Source organism: Colius striatus, chromosome 19 (assembly GCF_028858725.1).
Source record: "Colius striatus isolate bColStr4 chromosome 19, bColStr4.1.hap1, whole genome shotgun sequence".
Classification (NCBI taxonomy): Eukaryota; Metazoa; Chordata; class Aves; order Coliiformes; family Coliidae; genus Colius; species Colius striatus.
Window position 1 is genome coordinate 8528624 of NC_084777.1, and position 24076 is coordinate 8552699.

General features: G+C 43.0%; 1 protein-coding gene across 1 annotated transcript in view; it reads right to left on the minus strand.

Annotated features, from left to right (window-relative positions):
* The window catches only part of PAPPA (pappalysin 1), a 174741-nt gene that overhangs the window by 90321 nt on the left and 60344 nt on the right, over positions 1-24076 (minus strand). Inside the window, exons 6-7 of the mRNA XM_010203345.2 lie at positions 18096-18217; positions 12301-12808 (exon numbers count right to left, since the gene is read on the minus strand). Coding sequence (XP_010201647.2) covers positions 12301-12808; positions 18096-18217 — 630 coding nt within the window. The remainder of the gene's footprint in view (positions 1-12300; positions 12809-18095; positions 18218-24076) is intronic.

Genomic DNA, 24076 nt, shown 5'->3' on the forward strand with positions numbered 1-24076 from the left:
ATCCTTATGAAGGACCTATCTTTCTTTGACCTTAAATAGCCAACAAACTTGAGACAAAAGACAATGTTTCCTAGACAGCTCTCTGCAGCCTACGAGCCCCTGTCTGCCAGCAACATCTCCAGTTCCCTCTAACACTGTCACCTTTGCTCTTCTTCCCTAGCAAGGAAGCCTTGTGAGTAACACAGGAAACCTGCTGCCAGCTGTGACCCACATCTTCACTTGCTGCAATGCTTTGTATCGGCTGCTCAAAGTGGACTGAAAACAAGCACACACAGAAGAGACGAAGATCTTCACCATCTCGTCTCCCATCCTCCATACCCTGGAGCTGTCCAATCTGTTCCCATGTGCTGTCCTGAGTCACCAAAACACTCAACATCATTTACAGAGGTCCTGAAATACCCCAACTACTCATTAACTCAGTGAAGAAACACTGCAGTACTCAGACATGTTTGGAGCCTTCCAGTCCCAAGCTAATTGTTCCCAGGTTGGAGGAGCTAACACCATTCTCTCCATTGTTGCTCAGAGAGTGGGTCACTGAACTGTGCTGGGTTTTATGTCTCAGCAATACCACCACGGTGTTTGCAGGCTCTTTCATCCTCAGGTGCTCCAAAAACAATCAATAGAGAGTAAACCAGAGAATGAGGTCAATTTAGGACAACCTGGATACATCTGCTCCCCAACTCCCACCCTTTTTCCTGCATTGCCATTGACTGTACAAATATGACTGTTTCATTCTTTTATCTCCTCTCTCATACACGCTCCCCCTTGCCTTGTCTTTTCTTCCTTTAATAAAAATGGCATGAGAAGCACGGCAGAAGATAATGAAGAGAATTCCTGCCTGGCTCTGCAGTCAGGAGAGAGGAGGGATGGGATGCTGTAAACAAAAGGAGGACATCAAAAATCCCGAGCTCTTGCGACGGGCTGTTTTTTCAGCTGCGGTCCAATCTCTCGCTGTTTGGATAAGGCCAGTGACATGGCAGGTGCAAAGGCCTCAAAACAAGTCTCTTGCCTTCCTCTCAGACACCAATCTGACTCAGAAGACATAAATGCTGAGGAAGCAGCCTCAGAGAGGCTTGTCTCTGTGTCCATGATGATAGGCCCCAACAAGAGCAGTGGCTTTGCTCTGTGCCCTCTGGCTTTTTTATGATTTATTTGTTTACAAGCAAATTAAAACAGGGCAGTTGAAATATTAAATGAAGACTCGACAGTTGGATGACAGGGTAGGGACTGCAGGGTGGAGTTCTGCTCCCAAACCCAGCTTAAGCCTGAACTGGGTGTTTCTGAGGAAGAACAAGAGAGCAGTCAACAACTTGAACAGATAATTTCAGCTGAATACTTGGTGGAGTATGTTTTGTACACTGAGGTGGCTCTGCTATCTGAAGCCCAGAGCCTCACTATTCAAAGCAGAGCCACCAAGACAATGTCCAAACTCAACTTTTCCTTCTGACTGTATCAGGAAGGTATTTCTACTAATGCCTTAATCAACCATCCATTTATGCAATACCATGGAGACTCCACATATTTGAGATTGGGGTCAAAGGCTGAAAGATCCAATCTATTAGGAAAAGCAAAAGATTGTTTGCCCCACAAAATACTTCTATGAACCAAAGTCACCACCAATTCTTCTAATCACCACACAATCAAAACAGGCAATTAGTCTACAGCTCTGCATTTGTTTACACTGGTGTAAATCTCAAGTAACTTCAGAGACATCAGCAAAATACTTCAAGTTCAAATCACTTCAACTCAGCTGCTTCTCTGCTCCTCAGATTTGCAAACGTGCATTTGCTACTCACACCAGCTTCCTGCCTGTACAAGATGCCCTGGTGCAGGACTACACACCTGGCTGAAGCATCTGTGCTCTGAAACCCTGGTCCAGTTTAGGGCTGTAAATGCATCTGGGTTTGAACACTTTTTCTTTACACAGACCAGTCTCTTCTGTCCTTCATGGAAGAACTGTTATGCTTTTTAAGTAGCAAACATACAGATATACATGCAACTAATTAATTCCATCAGACTTTGATATAATCGTCCAAGTATTTGCCCTGGTACCAATTTAAAACACAGTAGCACATTTAATAAAGAACAAAGTTTGCAGCCAAGGCCTTAAAGATATTTCTTGTTTTTTTGGTCAAAAGAAAGAAAATTTAATGTCAAGAGACAATTTTCTTCTTTCATGTTCAAACAAAACCAATGAAAACGACGATTTTTTAAGGTGTATGATATAAATGATGGATGTAAATGAGATTGGGTTACAAATCCTGGGATAAAGTAAATCCTAGAGGCCCAGGGCCTCACACGGGTGTTTGCACTAGACAGGCAACTTCACAGCAGCACACAGGTTAAGTGTCAGAGCACCTGGTTGCTATTAGAAGCAGGGAACGAGGAGGAAAAGTCTGTTGTGTTTGCTTCCCTCACCACTGCAACCAGACTCTAAGCTGAGACCGGAGTGCTTCTCACATGAAGATGGGACACAGTCACTGCAGGAGAGAAGGCTGTTATGATTTGACCGAGGAAGGAAAGATCTGGGACATGAAATACAGAAAGTCCTATTTCCAACTGATGGAAGCCAGCACTTCTGTATTGATTTCAAGGGAACGGTGCCAGTATCCATCACCTGAAGATAGTGCTCTGGCGTACCCGCACAGCAGGGAGAAAACAGTAACATGACTGTCAGGCAGGTTAGGACAGGTTAATTGCTTTAAAGGCCATCATCGTCAGTGGCAAACCTCTGCCTGTTGCATCGTGCCTCTCGATGAGCACTGCCTGATTACTCACACAGTTAACCACGTCCCAGTTGTGCCACAGCTCCTCCATGCACGACTGCCAGCGGTAGCATCCACACAGGCTCCGGTGCTGGTTCAGACCACACAACACAAGTGCGTGATGCACATCCTGCACAGGGTCTGGGACCCCAGCAACCACCCCTCAACTTTTGGACGTTGAACTTTTGGATAACTAGGGCTGGGCATACTTTGTCTGCTACCCTCAGCCTCACGCCAGTTCATCAGGTTTGGCTTCCCTGTGGCCAGAAGGCTCTTCCCAGTTTAGGGTCATCAACTTGGCAGAATAATGTTCGTCAGCCTCTCTGAATCCAGACTTGACCTCTATGATTTTCTTTCAACAGGCCTGAGCCAGGACCTAATTTTGAGAACTTAATACCCTCCTGTTTCCAGATAATCCCACCAAAATGGTAAATAGAGCCATGGGAGCAGACAGTCACAGCGCCTGACCCAAAGGCTCCTGAAGCCAGTGGAAGTTATTATGTACATTTTCAGTAGAGCTCAGACTGGGCCCCAAGCAAACACAGATGTTTGCAGTACTTCTCTGGTTTCACCTCTACCACTCCTCCTCAAGGAACCTCTGTTCTGGAGGGTATGGGCATAGGAGCTGTGGCACTCCCAGGGCACTGCTCCTTGGGAGGAGGGAGGGAGCCTGTACCTACACGTGCATCTGCGTGAGAGTCGTATGTGCTGTCACACGCGCCGCAGAGCAGAGCACACAGAGATGGGTGAGGAGATGAGGTGACTCTTCCAAAGGAACATTTTGTCATTTCCCTCTTTAGGGGCTCTGTGTTTTGCCTTAAGTCACTACAGATTATGAGAAATCTTACTAGCTGGTCTCCAGTGGGATCTTTAATGGTTTAATAACTGAACATTACTGAACATATTTCCACTAGCCTCTTTCTAAAATCCCATCATGAGCTAATTTCCTCTATTGTCATTACATCTGCAACTGGTCTTACATTTCAAAATAAATGTACCACTGTGAATAAATGATCTCGTTTACTGCACTGAGCTCCCAGGGCCAGGATTTATAGAGTGGCTGGTAATCTGGGGTGTCCAGTCCTAGGCATCCTCTCTGGGGTACAATTTGTAAAGGAAAATGAGCTTCATTCCCACCTTGCACCTCCTGTCACAAAGAGATCCAAGAAAACACTAGGATTGGGGGAGTAGCGTGGAGATGCCCAGTGCCACCATACATTTAAGATAATTCTGCTCAGAAAGACTAAGTTCAAATTTGTGTGAAGTGATCAAATGACGGGTGTCCTGGGCCCAGAGTGTGCTCAGCACATTGCATGCCAAGGAATGACACACCTAAAAGGCTTCTATCTTCTCTGTCACTGTATCATGGAAAGTATTAGGGACAGCACAGGTATTTTAGTTTTACTGCAGTGTTGTTTTCAAATTCCTGCCTGTTTCAGTGCAGCTCCAAATTTAACAGAGGCTTCGAGTTATTTCCCAGGGAACTATATTAAAATGCCCAGGAAATGATCAGGCCAATAGTTCAGTAAAAGTAGCTGAAGAAAGCTGTACTGGCTGACACTGCTGATAAAAAGGTAGGCAACACATTTCTGCTTCTTCTGCGGTATTTGAGGCTCACTCCAAGTTTTACAAGAGAGTTATTTTTAAATGGTTGCATAACACATGTCTGTCCAATATTTCTTTCCTCAATCAAGCAAAAAAAGCAAAAAACAAAAAGCATTTGTTATTCCTGGGAGATTTCTGGTGCTTCTTATCTTATTTAGAGCCTAAAACAAAGATGCACACAAGAAGGCAAACATCAGAGAGAAATTATTATCCATGAGATAATGCACAGCCTAATTTACCACATATCTGAGACTGTTTCACCTGCAATAAATTATTTTGCTCAGCAGGAAAAGTCCTGTTTGACCTTCTTTTTTTTTTCTTTTCCCCTGCAGCTGAAAATTCTGCTACTACTTTGAGGTCGGGAGTTCAAATTCCACTCTGGCTGGGAGTGATTAAATATATCAATTTCTAATTGTATCTATTTGGTTAATAATAGCACAGCCATTAATGTTGACTTTTTGAGGGACATTTGCATATGGTTAAGTTGTAGTCTACGGATCTGATCTCTGTGCAGCCTCTGTGTTGCTCAAGAGGTACATTGGAGATGTGAATCCAGTGTAGCAGAAGTCCTCGAGGAGTCCCTGTCTGAACCAATCCTGAAGCAAAGAGTCATTCTCCAAATAGGGCAGTCCCTCTTGCCCGGTTCTTCCCATGCTCTTGAGCAATTCCTTGACAGAGGCAGCTGGGGGTCATTCAGAGCAATCCCACCTTTCAAAGACAGACCCATGCTGGAAAATTCCTCTGGGCTGCCCTGTCTCAGGATCACAAAGCTATAAATAAAGACTTCAACCTGTCCTTACTACCTTATTCTTGCATCATGTGTGACCGAGCCAGAACAGGAGCTGGGGATTTTGTCAAGCGCCAGCTATAGTTACAGCATTACATAAGAAACCGCAACAACGAAGAATCACAAATCTATCACTGCAGCTGGCACCAAATGGCATCTTTACACAGGCTTAGCAGAAAAGCTGCCTACTGAATGGGCACAGGCTGTCAAATTGTTCTTTCTCTTCTCCAGGGCAGGGTTAAGGCAATTTGGCAGAGGGTGGTAAGGGAAAAAATTGCTGTATCTGTTCTGTGTGTGAGGTCAGGAAGCAGGTTTAATGCTTTCACAAAGATATCCTGGCACCTTTAATGAAGAAAGCAAGAAAGAAGGAAAGCCATCAGAATGTGGCTTCCAGCTGTCAAGTCACATCAGCCAAGTGGAGATGTATAACCCCTGAGAGCAGCAGCACTGCTAGCCTCTAACATTTAATTGTGAGCTCTTTGAAAGAAGGCACCTGGCATATTTCTTCTGTAAAATGCCCAGCACGCTACTGGCAGCTATAAATAATAACAACTGCTACCTTGGTATTTAGCAGCACAACATATGTGAAGGAAATCACAGGAACAGTAGAGAGAAAAAAAGCAGTTTTCCTCTTCCTCACTTCCCAAACCCTTGGTTTGGTAGCAGAAGTACACACTCCTTCAGTCATCCCTGTGGTCTCCCTCCCCAGTCCCAGCTCCCCACTGCCATGAGGTGAGCCAGAGGTGAGGACACACTGTTTGGGAAAGGAAAGAATTTCCCTGAGGGAATGGTGGAAGTGAAGATGCTCTTGGGTGGAGAACTCTCCTTCCTAACAGCATCTCACCTCTGTTAGGGTCAGAGAGGCCTATGATCAGTTTCCCACTGTTGGAAGGGAAGATGTGGGGCAGGCAATCATCCTATATTTTTGTGTTCTGGCGTGATGGAGAATTTCCAGGTCCATTAAGCAGAAACAGGGCAATCAACACTGGCTGCAGGAGGAAGGAGCTGACAATGCAGTCAAGGATAGACATGGCCTCAGACAGCCATGAAGATGGATGATGCTTGATAGCAGATCACCAGCACCTCCCCTGAGCTCTGGGACTGTTACACTGTCCTACACCAGCTGAATATTAAACTTCACAACTTTGTCAAAACTGACCCCAGGCAGCTCTGACACACTCAAAGCTCATCACTGACACACAGAAGCTTTTGGACAGCGTCAGAATGGCCACTAGTCCATCTGGGAAACTAGGGTCAGAGAGCAACAACTGAAACATTTACTACTTAAAGCAAAGACTCTAGACAAGGAAGATAGCTTTGCCCATGCAACACTGCAAACTAATGATACAGAAGCTTGGGAATGAGCAAGAGAGCATGAATAAGAGTAAATCTGTTCATGTTGAAGCTTGGTAAAGGTGTTTTTACTGGAGATGAGCTGTAAATGTTCATATGGTTATAGATAGGGATCTCTTAATATATTACCAGAGAGAAATAATGTGGAGAATTCTGTAATTATAGGAAAGAAACCTCCTAGATGCAGACTAGAGAACAGCTGCTTTTAATGATGGTGGGTCTGTGGTACGGCTGGGTGTGAGAGCAGCCATCGAATACTTAGGGACTCCAATAAGACACTGTTTTGAATTTACTTCTAATAGCCCTAATAGGTTGGATTGAAAGAGAAATTTGAATGAAGATTTGTCTTTCAGTTATCACTTTGATGATAATCAACAATCATTTTCCTGCAAATAAAGATCTGAACCCTAAAAGTTCAAGTATCCACAGGCAGGATGGAATTGGTATATAAGCTCAGTCAATGCAGAGAAGAATGGGGGTACAACGTAGAAATGACTAATTTACAGGACTGGATGTCCCAAAATGGTGCATATGTTGGTATAAGACAACATTATGCATGTTAGGAGCAAGAAATCCAGAATAAGCAGGGATGTCTTCATTGCAAGTGAGAGGGAAGAAGCAGTTGGCTGTATTTATTCAACTGTAAGACAACTATGAACCATCAGTGGGATTTATCCACGAAAATAAGCATATGAGGTCCTTGCACGCATCAAGGCAAGGCATTTCCAGGGTAGCTATGTAAGTATTCGTGCACAAGGACATCTGGAATACCACATACAATTCTAAAGCCTGTTGGGAATCCAGATGTGTAGCATGCTGATATCGCATGGACAACCTAGCAGCTCTTGCAGAAAAATCTGGGCAAATAAAGTGCCTTCTTAACATTTCAGTCCTATCTTAGATACTCCCCCATATTTCCTGGCATATCAGGACAGGTTTGGCATGGTAACTGTGGAGGAGGGGTAAGCAAGATGGTGATAATACAGGCTGCAGCTTTTGGTGTCGGGAGAACATCCACCCAGTGATCTGTATCTTGTTTGGGTGGAAATATGGTGTTAATTATCCTCATGATAGATGGATCTGGCAATTCATTTCAGCTGCTTTAGATCATACATTCCTCTGGCTGGTAGAACTTCAGAAAATAGAGAAATAGATCTTCAAGATGAAGGAAGGAATGTCATAATAAGGACAGATGTTGCCATGAAATTTTAGTGTTGCATTCATCAGAGACTTAGGCTTACATATCATCATTGTGATACTCATATTTTTCCAGTCCTATATTCAGCTGGGCCCATGTCATATAAATGCAGTCTTCCTGTTAAGTTCAGGGGCTAAAAGGCATAGCAACAATTGGCTGGAATGAATTAATGCTCATTATGAACAGCCACTGCTGATTCTCCAGTCTCTCTGCTTGTTCATATTTGTAGGCATTTGCCTACTACAAACTTGGACTACAAGGCCTCTTGCATCTCCTTCAACAACCCATCATCTAGGATTCCTGACAAGTCACTTATCACACAGCCTTTTGACTGGATACCAGTAACAAATGGCAAATGCATCAACAAGCCAAATTCTGAATCGAACAATTGTTTCAGACAAGGTATAATGATAAGGACCCACAAACTATGCCACAGCAGCCCTCAAACTACTTGCAGTCTTGGTGATGGTAATTTCTCAGTCATTCTGCAAGCTCTCCAAGAAGCCCAAGTGAAGTCTGCACTCCACCATCTCAGGTGTGGAGTAAAAGCACAGTAAATGACATGGGATTTACAAGCTTGGCACTGAATGGAACTTCAGACTCTACCGAGACATTTTAAAACATTGTACTTGCTTAAACAACTGTAGACAGATGACAACCACTCTCCTCCAGTTATTAACAAGCAACAGGAAAGGTTTAGCCATAGAAGGTCGGTGTGAAATTGCCAAAATTGAGAAGAAAAACATATTCCCTAGAGGAGAAAATGGAGGTTGCTCTCTCAGGCTCTTTTTTCCTTTCTTTTTCAAGTATGAACACAGTATCACAGTATCACTTAGGTACTAAAGGTCTAGCCAGCGTAGGAATGGCTCAGATGAATATATCACAGGAGAGAACACTTGCTTCTCTGTGATATTCAACTCTGCAAAACCAAAACTCAAACCTGGGCTTCGTGCTGGGATTTCTTCTAAGGCTATTTCAGTCAATCCCTTTGTCTTGAAAAAGCCTACAGATTAACACCACAAAGATGACTTGATCCATCACTGTCCACCACATTTTAAGGTTTCCTACAAAGTTTGTGGCAGAAAAGTTTGGAAAATTTCCATTTCTAAGAGACTTTTCCAGCTATTCTGGCAGGTTTCCAAAGCTAACCTCAGAGCCTCTCAGCTTGGCCTGCCAGAGGGGAGAGCGCAGACCTCACCAGCACACCTGACTGCTCACTGCTTGCAAATTTGGCTACTGCAAGTGCAATGGGGAACACAGGCTGCTCACCCCAGACTGTCCTCCTGCAGAAGGGCTGATTGCCATGGGATTGACACCTAACTGTCCCTGTGACATCCTCAGGAGGTCTTCTCATTGTGGGCATGCTTGTCTTACGGGTCTCTGAAAAGCAGTGGTTGCTACCAACACAACCGCTTTCCAACTGCAACTATATGAGTGTACAAGTACTGCAGTAGGGGCAAAGGGAAGAGGAAACAACTATCATGTTGTTCACCATTGTGACTATCACACGTGTTATTTCTAGAGAACAGAGTGAAATCCTCTATATAGGAAAACAATCCAAACTTTGGATTAAATTGTAAGCTGAGACTTGCAGATGAGGCTCCTTTCTTATCACTCACTGCGGTGTGAAGACTCAGCAGCTCTGTGCTGCACCTGGCCTGACCTCTTTTTTTCCTCACTGATTTATTTAGCTTTCTGCTCACTTCCAAGGCTCTGACTCTCATTTTGTATCACAGATACAAACAATTCTGGCTGATCATACTCAGTGGAATTGAGTGTATCTTGCCTAGTTTCTGTAAGGTCCAAGGATAAGGTCTCGTCCCTTAGAAATCTTCGTTAGCCTCAGCTTGAGCCAAGAGCTGAGATTAAAATTCAGCTTGAGAACAGAAAGTCTGGCATTATTTTGCATTTCTTAATAAAAGGTTTCCACTGTTCTCGTTATTTACTCTCCTCTGTGGAGTACCCAGTGCTGACTAGGCAAGGGCTATCCATTAAAAGCTGTCTCTCTTCTCAGCTCAAAGAGAAGTTTCCTCTCTTTGACGGGAAGAAGGTAGGAGAAATTAATTTTTCTTTCAGCATCACCACACCTGGGGAAAGGATCTTGCTCACAGATAACAGTGCAAGCAAATATTTTCTTTGGGAGAAAAAGAGAAAGTGAAGATCAAGGTCAGAGGAGGCAAGAGTAAAGATATGCGACTGCTTTCAAAATAACCTTCCCCAGAACATGTGGGGGTGTCATTTTATTTAATATGGAAAACATGCACAAGCATAAAGGAGGGGTAACTGGCTTGGGGCTCACAGAGAGATAAAGGGGCTGCACAGATACGCCTAACTCCAGCTGCACAGAATGAGACAAACAGGCAGATACAAACAGGTTGAGAGAGACTGATTTACCTCTACATATATATATATATTTGTAGTAGCAAAGCACAACATCTCTGTCCCTGAAACATCTTCCCTTCCTTCCTGCTTACAGAGTATGAGGACTGTGGCTACTCTTTGCACAAGCTGCTAATGGAAAATTCATCTTGCCTTTGCCTCTACTGTATAACCACAATCCCATGCAAAGTCTCGAGGTGTGAACCCAGCAGCAGCCTGGACCTACAGCATCAGTCTACAAATCCACGACCCCCATCACCAGAGGATACAGGTCAGTGCAGTGCACATACGCATATTAGGATAAAAACATCACCCTGCTTTCCAGACACATGCAAAAGTCGTGAATCAAAATCAGCTATAAGAATCTGCATTTTTGACTCCTCACTCGGTGACTAAGAACTTCATTTTAGCTTTCCAAATGTCTCATCACAGTTCACTTGGTAGGATTTTCCCCTCTAGTCCCTGGAAAGACACAGGCATCCTGAAGCCAGCCAGACTAGAGGGTTTGGTTAGGTTGGCTGTGCCAGCCTTCAGGAGCACCTATTTCTGTCTGTTGATCACAGGCAGAGCCCAGAAAGGCTAACACAAAATTTATGTCTGATTTTTAGGTGGTTATGGAACTAGTTGACATATCTGGACAGGTACAGTAATATTACCCCATGTGGTTTATTCAATGACACAGAAGAAAACTGTCTTTAATCCCCGTCTACTGATCGAATTGTTGGAGCATCCCTTTCACTCCAGCTAGTTAGAATCTAGACATAACCCTCAAAATCATACTAAAAGACAAATGAATAGAACTCAATATACAGGTTATGTTTGGGGCTTTTCTTTTGTTCTTCTTATTTTAAAAATATTTTTATTTTCACATTTTGTTATGAGCTCAAAACTGGACCTGAATCTGTGGGAACTTGTGCTAAGGTATGCAAATACTTCAAACCAAAGCAGTCCCATTTTCCAACTAGAGTTGGCCAGGTTTCAGGCAAAGATGCTTTCACAGCAAAACCATGGGAAAATTCACCATTTTCCATGTTTCCAATATGCCAATATTCATCTCATGTTAAGTGCCAGCAATTGTTGGAACAAGGCTACAACCCAAGAAAGCACTTAAGCACATGCTTAACTTCCAGCAAATGAGTAATCTCTGTGATGTCCTGGGTTTTGGGGTTTGTATTCACTATTGTTAGTCACCTTGAATTCTTAAACCCGTAGGGACAATTTGCATCTTTTGAGCTGTGTAATTGGGCCATGAAAGGGACAGTAGCTCATGATTACTGAATTGTTAATTAATCATTTTTTATTATATTTAAATATGCTTTAGAAGACCATAATGATGTATGCTTCCTTGATATTAGCTGTACTAATTAGATCATCTTTTCTAAATTAGAGTGCAGTTTTCTTAGCAGGTTTCCTTTTATCTGGTGTTCATTTTTCAAAAGAGCTGCATGTTGTTCCCACAGATGAGTGAATCACTTCCACGGAATCATGTTATGCAAAAGATGCTTTTCTTGCTTCTGCAGAATGCCTATGGGTCGATCACGGATCTCCTTGAAGTCATGAAATATTTTGAAGTTGGACTTTCCTCAACAATCATACATTCCTTAGCTAGACAAGCATAACCGCATCTGGGATGAATCTCAGTCCCTCTAACTAGTGCCTTACTATGTTAGAATAATCCTGCTCCAACACAATTTGCTTTAGTGACACACCAAAGCAGAAGATAAAAGGGGCTGAAGTATGTTTATATACCTGAGCATGCACATGTGGTTTTCTGCATTCTCTTTAGCAGTTAATTGGCACTCTAGCACTGAAAGCCATCCTGTCTCCTTCTCCATCAAAATGTTACTTTCAAAAGACTTCTAGGGAAATGATCACCGTCTTACTCCAGAGGTCCTCATTTAGGTTATCTTAAACACTTATAATAGCTGAGGTAGTTTGCATTATCCTTTTCAGTTAAGCAAAGTCTGAATTTCATGTGTCTGCTCAATTAGCCCAGAAATTTCTCAAAAGCTATCCATGAAATCTGTGTTTATGTCACCTGAATGTGATGCTCCTGGTTACAGAGAAAAACTGAGAATTCCCTCTCTTGGAGATACTTGGGACATCCATCTAGTTCAAAATCCTAACAATCAATTGTGATGCTGGCCATTAACAGGATGAGAAGCACAGGTTATTCTTTCTCTCTGTTCAGATCTCTGGAAAGCAGTACTTACGTGTCAACAAGTCTCCTGCTGAGGTTTGAGATGACCACTGGAGAGCCAGACTGGAAAGGAGGGTCCCGAACCACTTTGTACTGGATGGGTTTGCAGTCTGAGCACAATGTGCTGTGGGGCACGGAGCTCAGCATGGCAGCATCAATTTCCAGGTGCTCATCCAGAGTGTAGATCTGGATCCCGTACACCTCCTCACCCACTTGTCCTGCATCCAGCTTTATGGTCAAGGGAATGTCACAGAAGACGTTCTGTGGCCCAAGAGAAATGTTCTTCCCACTGATGGTGAGCAACTTGATGTCATTCACCGCTCCACTGGAGTCCCAGTCTGGGGAAACAAACGTCACCCAGACTGTGAGGGACTCTGGAGTCAGGGGATAACGAAACTCCAGCTGCAGGTAGCAGCCTTGAGGCTCAGGACAGGCTGGGGGCACTGTGTGTTGGTTGACTGCCGAGTTGGGACTCCATGTTCTGACACTGGATTTACAAGGCTGCTCAACATCAGGGTGCCCTGGAAAGAAAGAAGGAAGCGAAAACAGGGTATAAAAGAAGTTAGAGAACATGTGTTATTCATTAGCATCAGCCCTGAAAGACAAGCTGGTGGCAGGAGAGCATATCTGTCCAGGAAACTAATTATTTACTTGAGCAGAACAGGTACAGCAGTTAGAGGAGGAATATAAAGCCAAAGTCTGCTGGCTGGGTGAGAGACGCAAATCCAGTTTAAGTGCCCAGTTGGACTGGACATCACACAACATACAATGTGCCAGTGCATCTGGTCCTCCACTTCCTATTTCTAGTCCCTTGCCCTGTGCCAAATAATGGTATTTTCTACCCCTGCCACTTGGTACTTCACCCGATAAACAGTCACTTTGCCTTCAGTTCACATCCATGCTCCTACTTATTAATTTGCCTCCCACTCTAAAATACAACCTTTTTCTCTTTAACAAAAACAAGGAGAGAGCTTTTGTTGATTCCAAGAAGCTGTTGCACTGTGCTGTTGAGGGGCAACTCCTATTGCCATTTACAAGCTAATCCAGCACACTGGACCCCTGTTTTTGGAGGAGCACAGGTCTGGGATGTCTCTGTATTCATTGTGATGAAACAGCAGGCACTTCTACTTTTACATTTTTCACCACTGGCCACGTTCAACTACATGGGAGGTATTACTAAAAACTAATGAAAGCCACAATGCTTGCTGGGTTCCCAAATACTATGGTAACATTACAATTTGGCACACAGTCATGGACTGCAAGATCCAGAGAGGTCAGACGGGTGGAACAGTTGGTAACAAAATCCAGTGAGAGCTGTAAATTCCCTCTTCTTTCCCAAATAATCACACGAAAACGGAGCAAGCAGGATAGGGAGAAGGCAAAGTAGAGCAAAGAAGAAAGGGAATAGTGAAGATAAAGAAAGGTAATGAGAGGGAGAGACACGGAGAAGGCAGAGGGGAAAAAAAGAACAGATGTTTGCAACTGAGGAAGAAAGCAAGATAAAGCAAACATGAACAAACAGGACATCACTACTAATTTAAAGAGAAAAGGGCAATGTGTGAAGGTTATTCTCATTGTCTGTGATCCAATGAAGTGTTAGAAATGTGCCTCTCTTGTCAAGGATGAACAGCACAGGGAATTCTCCTGTTCATATCAAACCAACCCAGAGGCAGAATAGATTTCCTGGCATCTCAGGCAGTGCTCCCCATGATCCAACCAACCATCCTGCAGATGCACAACTTCTAATGCTTCTCCCTCACCTGCACACACCCCACAGCCCTTCTTTTCCTCCTCACACGCCACAGAGTAGTGGGAATGTCACTAACATCAGCATCTGGAGAGACCACAGCAGTGATGTATTTTGAAGCAAGCCAGAGCTCCATTTAACATGCTCATGTTTTTTTTTTCCCTCTGGCAAGCTTGCAAGTACTGTGTATAATCATTCTGAGTAACAAATACCCCGTTGGACTCATGTTATCTCACAACATTCGCTGCCATCCGCATGCGCTCGGCTGGGCCCTCTCAAGGCTTTCTCGCAGACACACAGCAAGCTCCTGACTGCAGCCCTGAGAAGGTGTTTTTTAACCCCAGCATCTCAGAGGGCTTTGGAAAGATCTGTGAATCTTATCGTTGCCATCTCACAGATAGGAAAATGAGGTTGAATAATAGCTCACAATCTAGTACACTTTCAAACCTCAATGAAGTTGTGATGAAGAGACTCTTTCTTTAAATATCATCAAACATTTAGACCTGGGTAAGAAACATTCCTTTAATTGAGGAAGAGGACAGAAACCTTATTCTGTGTAGCTCCTTATTTCTAGAGATGGGTGAATACTATGAAAATTACAAATATTTGAATATCAAAATAAATAGTGTGGTAGTTACTCTGCCCCTGTACACTCAGGTTCTGAAAGTTCTTTTGCTTGTGACATCATCAGAAAGATCAGTTGTAAAACAGCATCTCACACCAACACCACGTCTCACTCAACATAAAACGTGAATGTGAGGTTTATGAGAATAAGACAGAACCCATCTTCTGCTGAGAGAGCGGGGAAGGCAGGCTGGAAGGGAGGCTTCTCCCAAAGTGTTGGTTACAGCTTGGTTTGTCAACACAAACCTTCATGCAGTTAAGTGGCTGGGATGAACATCCCTCCATTGCTTTGGCACATGGACAGAGACTTGACACACTTGTACAGGGAGGCCAGCTCAGATCAAGAGCTTCTTGGGATACAGCCAAGGTCACAACAACTCACCTGTCACATTTCTTTGATGGTCAAGAAAAAAGAATCATCCAAGGGAACTCTAAGGTTTCAATGGGACAACTCCACTTGTAAATAGAGAATGAATCACTCCCTAGTGAGATATTGGCCACTGGGAAAAGCAGGGCATTAGAGCAGCTTAAGGCAGCAGAACTTTTTATTATATTCTCACACCTGGTCAATAGTGAGACAGGCATTAGGCACTGACTGATATAAGCACATATTGCACAGTAACCACAGGTACTGACTGGGGTTTGAGGACACATCACCTTTCATAGATAAAAAACCCCTGTGACTGAGTTGTGGAGGTACTGTAAGGTTTGTTTATCCAGCTGGTGTTGCTGGTGAGCATCCAGATAGGTTAGGCCTTTCTTGCTCTATGGCAAAGGTAGAGTAAATCAGAACTGTCTGACCTCCAATGCCTTCCCACAATCACTGCCAAGGAGCAAACAGCCCTTCACGCAAGGGGCACAACTAGCTGAGATCAGTCTGGGGGATTGGACCCCACTAGTCTCAGACACAAGCAGGGCACCAGGACGGACACAGTCCCTATGGCAGAGTTTTGCAATGGGCACAGCTCACACGTAGTCCAGACCGCAGCTGGTATCAGCTACTTGGGGTAACTGTGCAGTGGAACAATGCTACGATGAAAATTAAATCAGATCACTAAGGTTCAGAGCTGCTTCAGAGACACGGGACAAATGTGGTTTTCTGGTAAGACGGTGGATGACTGCTATGAAATATTTTCCATGAGTCTTGTCTCAAATTCTAAAATGAGTTCATTTTGGCCATGCTCATTCCTCTTTTGTATTCACTTTCCATGAACACTCAAGTAGTGCAGATTTACACACATGAACGCTTGAGAAAGTGAATTTAAAGCTTGCATGCTTGAGTACTCACAGATAGACAAAGCAGCCAGACAATGATATAAGTGTGCTATTTGTAACTCAGACCAAGAGCAAATAGGCAGAGATCCTGAATGTCAGGGAGTGTGGTAGTGATGACAGAAAATTACAGAGCAATATATACCATACACTTGGTATATTTTCTACCCTAAAGTAGAGACAACTTATTATCACAGCAAGAGGATAGGATTCCCAAATTTTCTTTCCAGAGCAATGGCACCACAGCAATTGAATGAGACAGATAAGGATCAGACTGCACCCTTCATAGTTAAGAACATGCAGGCACACACTGCGAGAAGAGGAAATTAAACGCAAAACGCAGCTGAGTAATAAATCTTAGAGTAGCTTAGTTTCTCTAGGAATGATGCCGCTGGCAAGACGTGTGAGATCCAGAAGTTTTCAAATCAGAGCTCGTTGGAGAAATTTTGACGGAACTGCGTCTCTCAATGGAATAAGCAGTTCTTTCAAAATCAAAACACTTTGCAAAATTGGGTTTATTTGGCCAAAATTTTATTCTGGAAGGAAAAAATAAAAAATGGGAAGAAAGTTCTATTGGAACTCTGTCCTTTGACATTTTTGGAAGAAAAAAAATGTTTCACTTTTGCACTTTGAAACACTTTTTCATTTTTATATTGAAAGTTGCTCTTGCCCGAGATCATACGCTAAAAGGGGACACTTTCAAAGGTCATAATTTAACCAAAGTTCATGAAAGAGGAATTATATGAGCTAAACAAAACATTTTGGCCAGCTTCAAACGCTTTTTGTTTTTAATTTTCCTTTATGGAGAATTTCAAATGTTTCAGGTTTTGTTCCAAATGAAACTAGCTTTTAAAGTCTTGTAATCCTTGGCTAAGTGGAAATTCCACCTTCCACCCTGCACCACTACTGCAAGCGATCCAAACTTTGCTAATCCTGTTTACTTGATAATCCAGTCACACTTGCAGCTTCCCAGGATGGAGCTCTTGAGCAACATCCACCTAAGGGGCAGGTGCATTCTGCACTGTGCCCAGCAGCCTTGGACCTTAGGTGTCCAAACTGGAGGGAGTGAGTTGGAGTGAAACACAACCTTTGTTGTCCTCATGCTGGGAGATGGGCAAACCAGGCAGCAGACACTGGCCCACACACATTGTCCCATCCTGCAGTTGGGATGCAGCTTGCTGCCCAAGTTGACCTTACAACTAGGGAGGGCTCCAGGGTGCCAGCACTGCATAGAACATCATATTAGATTACAAATAATCTTCCATGTAGAATAACTGCTACATACTCTAGCTTCAGGACAAAGAAGCCCTTACTGTAAGGAGGTATTTGCACAACGAGTTTGCAAAATGCTGGGATCGGCCTTTGATTTCAATGTGTTTACAGGGGGTCTGGGCCCAGACTGTGAAGGGATAGCTCCTGATGGACAGACTGAAGCAATATTCCGCTCTTTCCAAACCAGAATTTGCGATTATTGACCTCTTCCTGGTATCATCTTAAATATGTTGTACCACATCCACCCACCTATGTAATGGAAGGTACATATGGAAGAGTTAATGATGGGGCTCCAATGGCATTTTATGACAAACTCTGCAGACCATTCTCCCTCAACATTCTCCAAGAGCAGCAGTAAGAATGACCTGCAAAATACTCTAAACTAGGCAGTGTTTGATGCAGTCACCTGCATTCATGCTGCAGAGTATATGTCCAAAGGGCAACCTCCTTTCAACCTGTCTGCTGATGCAATCCACTACTATTCAATGCAAGTGAGGGCAGCAGAAATCAGGTCCAAATAAATAACATGCAGTTCTTCGCTTTCAGAGTTGGAGTAAAAGGAGTAAACAGCTCCCCCGAGGAATTAATCTGGCAGATGTGACCGGTCAGCCTTTCTTGGCACTCTGCTGCCTTCTAAAATTCAGGTTCAGCTAAGGGAATTTATTTAATTCATACAAAGGGTCAGGACATAGGGGCCAAAACAAAAGCATTTGAACCAGTGGCATTACTTCAGGGCATGGTATCTGTATCATCTGTCTTCTACTTTTGTTCATTCCACTTACAGGTATAATCAGTTACTCTCTCACAGACTTTTCCACTGTCTTTGTGGCCCTCCTCTTGCTCTTTCCCATCATCTTCGTCATCACGTCTTTGTCCCCAGCCCTATGACTCACCTTCTGCTTCCCGTGGGCTCCAGTGCCCCGAGGGATCGCAGGGCATCGGAGAAGAGGCGCTGAAGGCGTATTGCATGAGGACTCTTCCTTCTGCACACAGATCACATGCTGATCCCACTTCTCTAGGAGGCCAGGAAAACAGGAAAACACACCAACTTAGTAACAGCTGAATGAGCTGCTTATCCAACTATATTAAAAGCAATAAGACTTAGAATTCAGTTCCACTTAACCCTCTTTTCTCAAGGCACTGACAAGAGTGTTTTCTGATGCTGACCTTCTGTAGGTTTGGGCTAACAGCCTGTGCAGACAGCATCTGTGAGCCCACTATCCAACACAAAATGACAGCAACCCGTGAAATCATGCTCAGCTATATTTATTTCCCCCGTCCTGCACTACAACTGGATCAAACCCTGACAAAGGAAAAATATGTGTTGCTTAGCGGTAAGAGCAGAGAAACCAGCCTCAGGAGATTTCAGGTCTATTTCTGCTCCTACCATGGATTTATTGCTTGAACTTGTACTGTCTTCAGGATTGTGAAGGCCTTAGGCTTACCAGTGATTAGAGGAGAAGGTAAAGTCCTAGGCTCTAAGAAGATCAGGCAGAGAGAAGAACAACTTGGCTAAGTATGCAAGGACCTGCTTTTGAAGGTGTATCACAGCCCAGGTCATTGCAAGCCTGGAAAAGGGATGGGTTATGAACATAAAGAAAAGGTCATGCTCTTAATCCTTCCTGCAGGGGAAACTGGATTTGATCCCTGGCAGCTTTGGCATCAGTGGATGGCTCTTTCTAACTGGAACGTCTCATAGCTCCACACTATCACACGGTATGACAGGACATTAATAAAGGCGCTTCACTGCCCAATGCCAACGTTACTTCACCCACACAACACATCTAACCCCAGCTACTGTCAACAAAGTACTATCAGCAAAAGCAGTCAAGCAGGAAAATCCACTAATTCACAAATCTTTTTGCTAATACCTTCACAAAATCAGAGTTTGGGCTGATGTAGATCAGAGTCATTCTATTGTCTTCTACAACATTAAGCTGAGGATGCAACTCACACAGTTCAGACCTGTGTTCTGTGAGGTAACAAACTTTAGAACTATGCATGATCCAGAATTTATGGTTCTTCGTCCCAGTAAGTTGCTTATTATTCAGGATTTATTGTTCTGCCTTAAGAAGTGCTGTTCACTCAAAATGTAAGGAAAAAGTGAATTATCTGATGATTAAAGGAAAGGACACCTAATAAAGGACCGAGGTTCTAGGCAAACAATATGTATGTAATACATACTGTACTCTCTAAGTTACCCAAGTAAGTATGGACTGAGCCATAACTGTTATAATCAGCTATGCAAATTTCAGCCATCTCCCACTGCACAATTCATTGCAGCACTGCTTTGCAAAGGGCACTGTGATCCTTACGCAGAAGTTATTTTGGATGCTCAGAGAGGACTCAGGACTGTAAATTTACTCTCACAGCCCTCACAGGCTGTGTGATCTCCCTTCCCTTTGGTGCTAGGGATGACACACTCAGCTGGCTCCCCAGCTTAGCATTTCCTATTTGTTGACAGGGATCTATTTGAAAGTCAACTTTCTGTTGGCTTAATTAGGCAGCAGCAGAGACTGTCAACAGGGACTTGGAATGAAATCAGTGGTAACACTCGTATCCATTTCAACGTGGCCCACAGCCACCCCTACAAAGAAATGGTAAAAGACTGAACTCACGGGAAGTGCTGAAAGGGATGCACCTGCTGAAAACAGTTGAAGGAATAAAATGTGGCAATGGGGTAGAATAAAGAAGAGGGAGGCATGAACAAATCTGGGTATGTTGTAACTTCTCTCTCTGTGTCAATTCACTATTGTTATGACACTGTCTCTCTGTTTCCTTTCTTGGCTGTTTATGTAGCAGTGGTTTAAGTGTCTTAACTCAACTTGTGTAAATAATATATGGCAAAAAATTCAAGAACCCAGAATAAAAGGTATTGAAAGATCAAAATGTAGCACTGTTACCGTGCAGTTGTTTTTCAGACACATCTACCAACAGTCAAGATAGAAGTCCCTACAATAACAGTCTTTCAGTTTCTCTGCAAAGAGACTCCTGCATTACTGCTTGGTCCTGGATGAGGCTGGAGCTCTAAAAGCCAAGTTTCCACAATTAGGACTGCTTTTTACTCAAATTAGCAGCTATACAATTTCATCACAGGCTGCCATGGTGGAAAAAACTGTAGGCTTATGGACAAACATTTCCTTTTACCAGCAAGGACTTGGAGGTAAGAGAAATCACAAGGAGCATCATGTGGGAAAGGCTATGAGCAAACTTTCTCTTTTTACTTTTCCAATTTGGAAGCCAAACTCAGCCCTGATGTAACTCCACTGACTGAGAGGAGTTACACAGGGGATGACTCCTGGGTGAAAGTTTTTGGTTTGCAGACTCTTCAATACAAACCCTACAAACAGCGTCAAAAACTAATTATGGAGTTGCATTTACAAGCTTATGAAAATCTAATACAGCTCCTTACACCTTATTCAGCCACTGCCATCAAGACAAAATGAGCGTAAATTGGTTCAAAACACTGTTAATTAGGAATGATAGCACATCTGACACCTTGTACACTGGTGCACATGACTCCACGAAGTGCAAGGTAATGGAAAATCTAGACTTCGTGCTTTCTAATAAGCCAAGTACTGGGGAAATTCCAGCTTATGAAGTTCAGAGCGCAGGAGGAATTCATTCCTACAGCATGATATTTCACTGAAGTGGATTCAAAATCTGGAGATTACTGGGGAAAAACAGACATTTCTCTTCCAGGCCAGCACCAGTCCAGCAAGCAACACAAACCCAGTGAAAATCTGTCATTCCTGTCAGTAAAGAGTGCCTAAATTGTACCTGCTTGTTTGAAATTCAGAGTTGGTGCTCTCCTCTCTAAGGCATTGAAACTTTCCAGCAAAGTTTAAGCAAGTGATTATCAAGCCCAGCCATCTAGATCTGGGACACCGTACTGACCAAAATATTTGCTTGCTGAGAATGCGATAGCATCAGATTCATGGAAATGAATGCAGTCACCTCAATGAAAACTTGGAAGAGCAGATGCATTCAAAGTTTTCTGTCCAAGCAGAATTTGCTGCAGAGCCCTATTACAATAACTGTTTACATCCTGCCTCCGCATATCAAACAGGAGGCGCATGAATGGATGCTTAGCGACAGCAGATGAACGCATCTAATAGATGCAGCCAGGAAATGAAAAGAGTTTTCTTTTTCTCACTTGTTTTCACTTTTTTTTTGTTGGCTCTATTATTATTTTATTATTACATACTATTATATGCACATGTGACAACTTTTGTGCGTGGTTCTTTTAACGGGAGGATGGAGAACAGTAAGTATTCCAATCCCACGTGTAGTAGCTACAAGATGAAATGCTAGTTCTTGGTATATTTGATTGTCAGAGATGTTTAGAAGCTCAAGCAGCTGCTGGAGTTTAGGATCAAACACTGTTGGCAAATTTATGGGCAGGTAAATGACTCTTTAAGGTAATACAGCAAACACCAGTGGAACACATTCAACAGGTAAGTAGGGTCTGTCAGGAAGAAGAGTTCTACGCACAGCTCACGTAGCTAGTCTTGTCAAGCTGTGAGGACACAGGATAGCCAACCCCAAATTTAGAAGACCTCTGAGTTAGCATTACTCTCTGTCCCCAAATCCACATAACTAATCATGTAATTCCTGGAACTGAGGCTGTAAGAGAAAAACACCTAATATTGTGGCACCTGTATGCAACAAAGTCACATCTAAGCGGGGAAAAGGTACACGGTCTTTACTTCTACGCTGCATCTCCCTTTTCAACCCCAGACCTGTCAGGACCTCTCCTGCAGACACAGCCAGCCCAGTGTTACATTTTTAAAGACAAGGCTAAATTTTCCCTTCCTGACTTTTATTAAGTAGAGGTCACTGCCTATGCACAGCTCTAGAGAATAAAAGGGACATAAAAGGAACTTGAGTTACACTGAGTGTGCCTACAGTAGCATTGTAATTTGGACCACGAGCATGCTTTTGAAGTGAAACTTCATCTTCCCCACTGACGGCACTCAGAGCAGCCCTGGAGCATGGAAGCTGGACCCAGTTCTGCCTGAAACCAGAGCAACGTGCTCCAGGACCACACCTTATGTGCTCTAACTGCCAATGTCATGGGGCCAGGCTAGAGCTAGGCTGAAACAACACCCCCACCCCCAGACCCCTACAGTATTGACGTCAGGTCTTCATTAACAACTATTTTGCACTAGAGATCTACTTAATATTGGACCACAATACTTGCTAATGTAGCCAGAGCCATTCATCCTTTTAAGGCCCTTTTACGCTGTCAAAACAGCATGGAAGGGGCCTCTGTGAGTTAGGAACCAGGCCCAAAGCACTCAGCAGTTGAGTATCAGTCTTCTGTTTTTTACATGAATAGTCCCATTGAAGTGAATGAGTTTATTCATTCAAGTGAGGCAAGTAAAATTTGGGCCATGGTGTGCACTTTGTGTAAAAATATCTGCAAAGATTTACAGTATTCCCACACACAGATAAGATTAAACTTGGCCAATTTTACCTCCTACTTGTCTTGCACAGTGACCCAATTTTACAAATGGATACAGGCATGTATCTCTAACCAAGCAGCACTGGACACATTGGTACTGGAAGTTCAGCACGTGAGCTTTGCCAGTGTCAGTCACTACAACACTACTATCATCCTTGTTTTGATTAATATATCAGAATCCTGGGCATGTTTTAGGATATTTATATATTTCAATGACATTTTTAAGTGGCCACAGCCAACACTTCTGTATCTGTTAGCACTGGGAGTCTCATTATTAATAACTGGGAATTGCACTCAAAATACTTGAGGCTGTTTCTTTAAATCTCTTCAGTAATCCTGAGCACACAGATTTGAAAACTCAAAGGACTTTTTTTTCCTAGAAAATCACTTTTTATTTAACATATGATAACTCTGTTATGAAATTTTAGATTTAGTAGCCTATCCACTGCATGTTATTTAAGAAGCAACTAACTAGAGATTATTAAAAACATATTGACTGAGTTATAAGAAATATGTAATACAGACAGATTTGGTTACATAACAATTAACCCTGCATCAGTGTGTTTTAAGAAGCAGATGGTATTTATTTAACACACAATAAGTATCTTCTGAAATCTAAATTAAATTGGAGAAACTCAATTCACCTAAAAATTATCGTGGGCTAAGAGATTCTGAATTAACTTTACAAAAGTCCTTTTGGCATGTAGGAAATAAGGGGATTCAGTTGTAAAACTTCAATTAAAGCACTGTTCAGAGCAGGAGACCTCTCTTTATGAACTCCTAATATTATTTGTTTGCCCTCCCTCAATTAATATGCAATAGAGGTGGAAAAGCTCAACTGAGCAGGAAACAACAGCTGTCTGCCTACTCAGATAAAGTGCAAGTTGGCCACTGAAATGGCCATGGTGTCCTAGGAGTGCTGGAGTTTCACCCCTGATGGAGGCAGTGGCTTTCAAGGTGCTTTAACTGAACAAAGCAGCAGTGCTGAGACAGCTCTTTGGGTGCTAATATGCTTGTAAATCCGGCCTCCTGTGAGATATACTGCTACAGTCCTGAAGGACACTCCAAGTTGGCTCTCTATGAAGTAACAAAGCAAAAAGTACAGAAGAAATGCAAACAGAGAAGGTGAATTAATGGTAATGTGAGAAGGTCAATCATTTAGGAAGTTCTCTGCTAGGATTCTCTAGGTCCTGAAGCGCTGCATCAGAGTATTTAGATGAACTACCCAGTTGCTCAGGTTATCCTGGAGTAGAGTTGCTCTGGCTCTGAGTTGCAACATGGTGCAGCTCTTGTCCAAAGACCTACATTCATTTAATTTTTCATTATGGATAGACATAGCTGCATGCCTGTCGTACACAGACACACATACTCTGTCTGACCTTCGTGTTCTGCTCAGAGTATTACAAA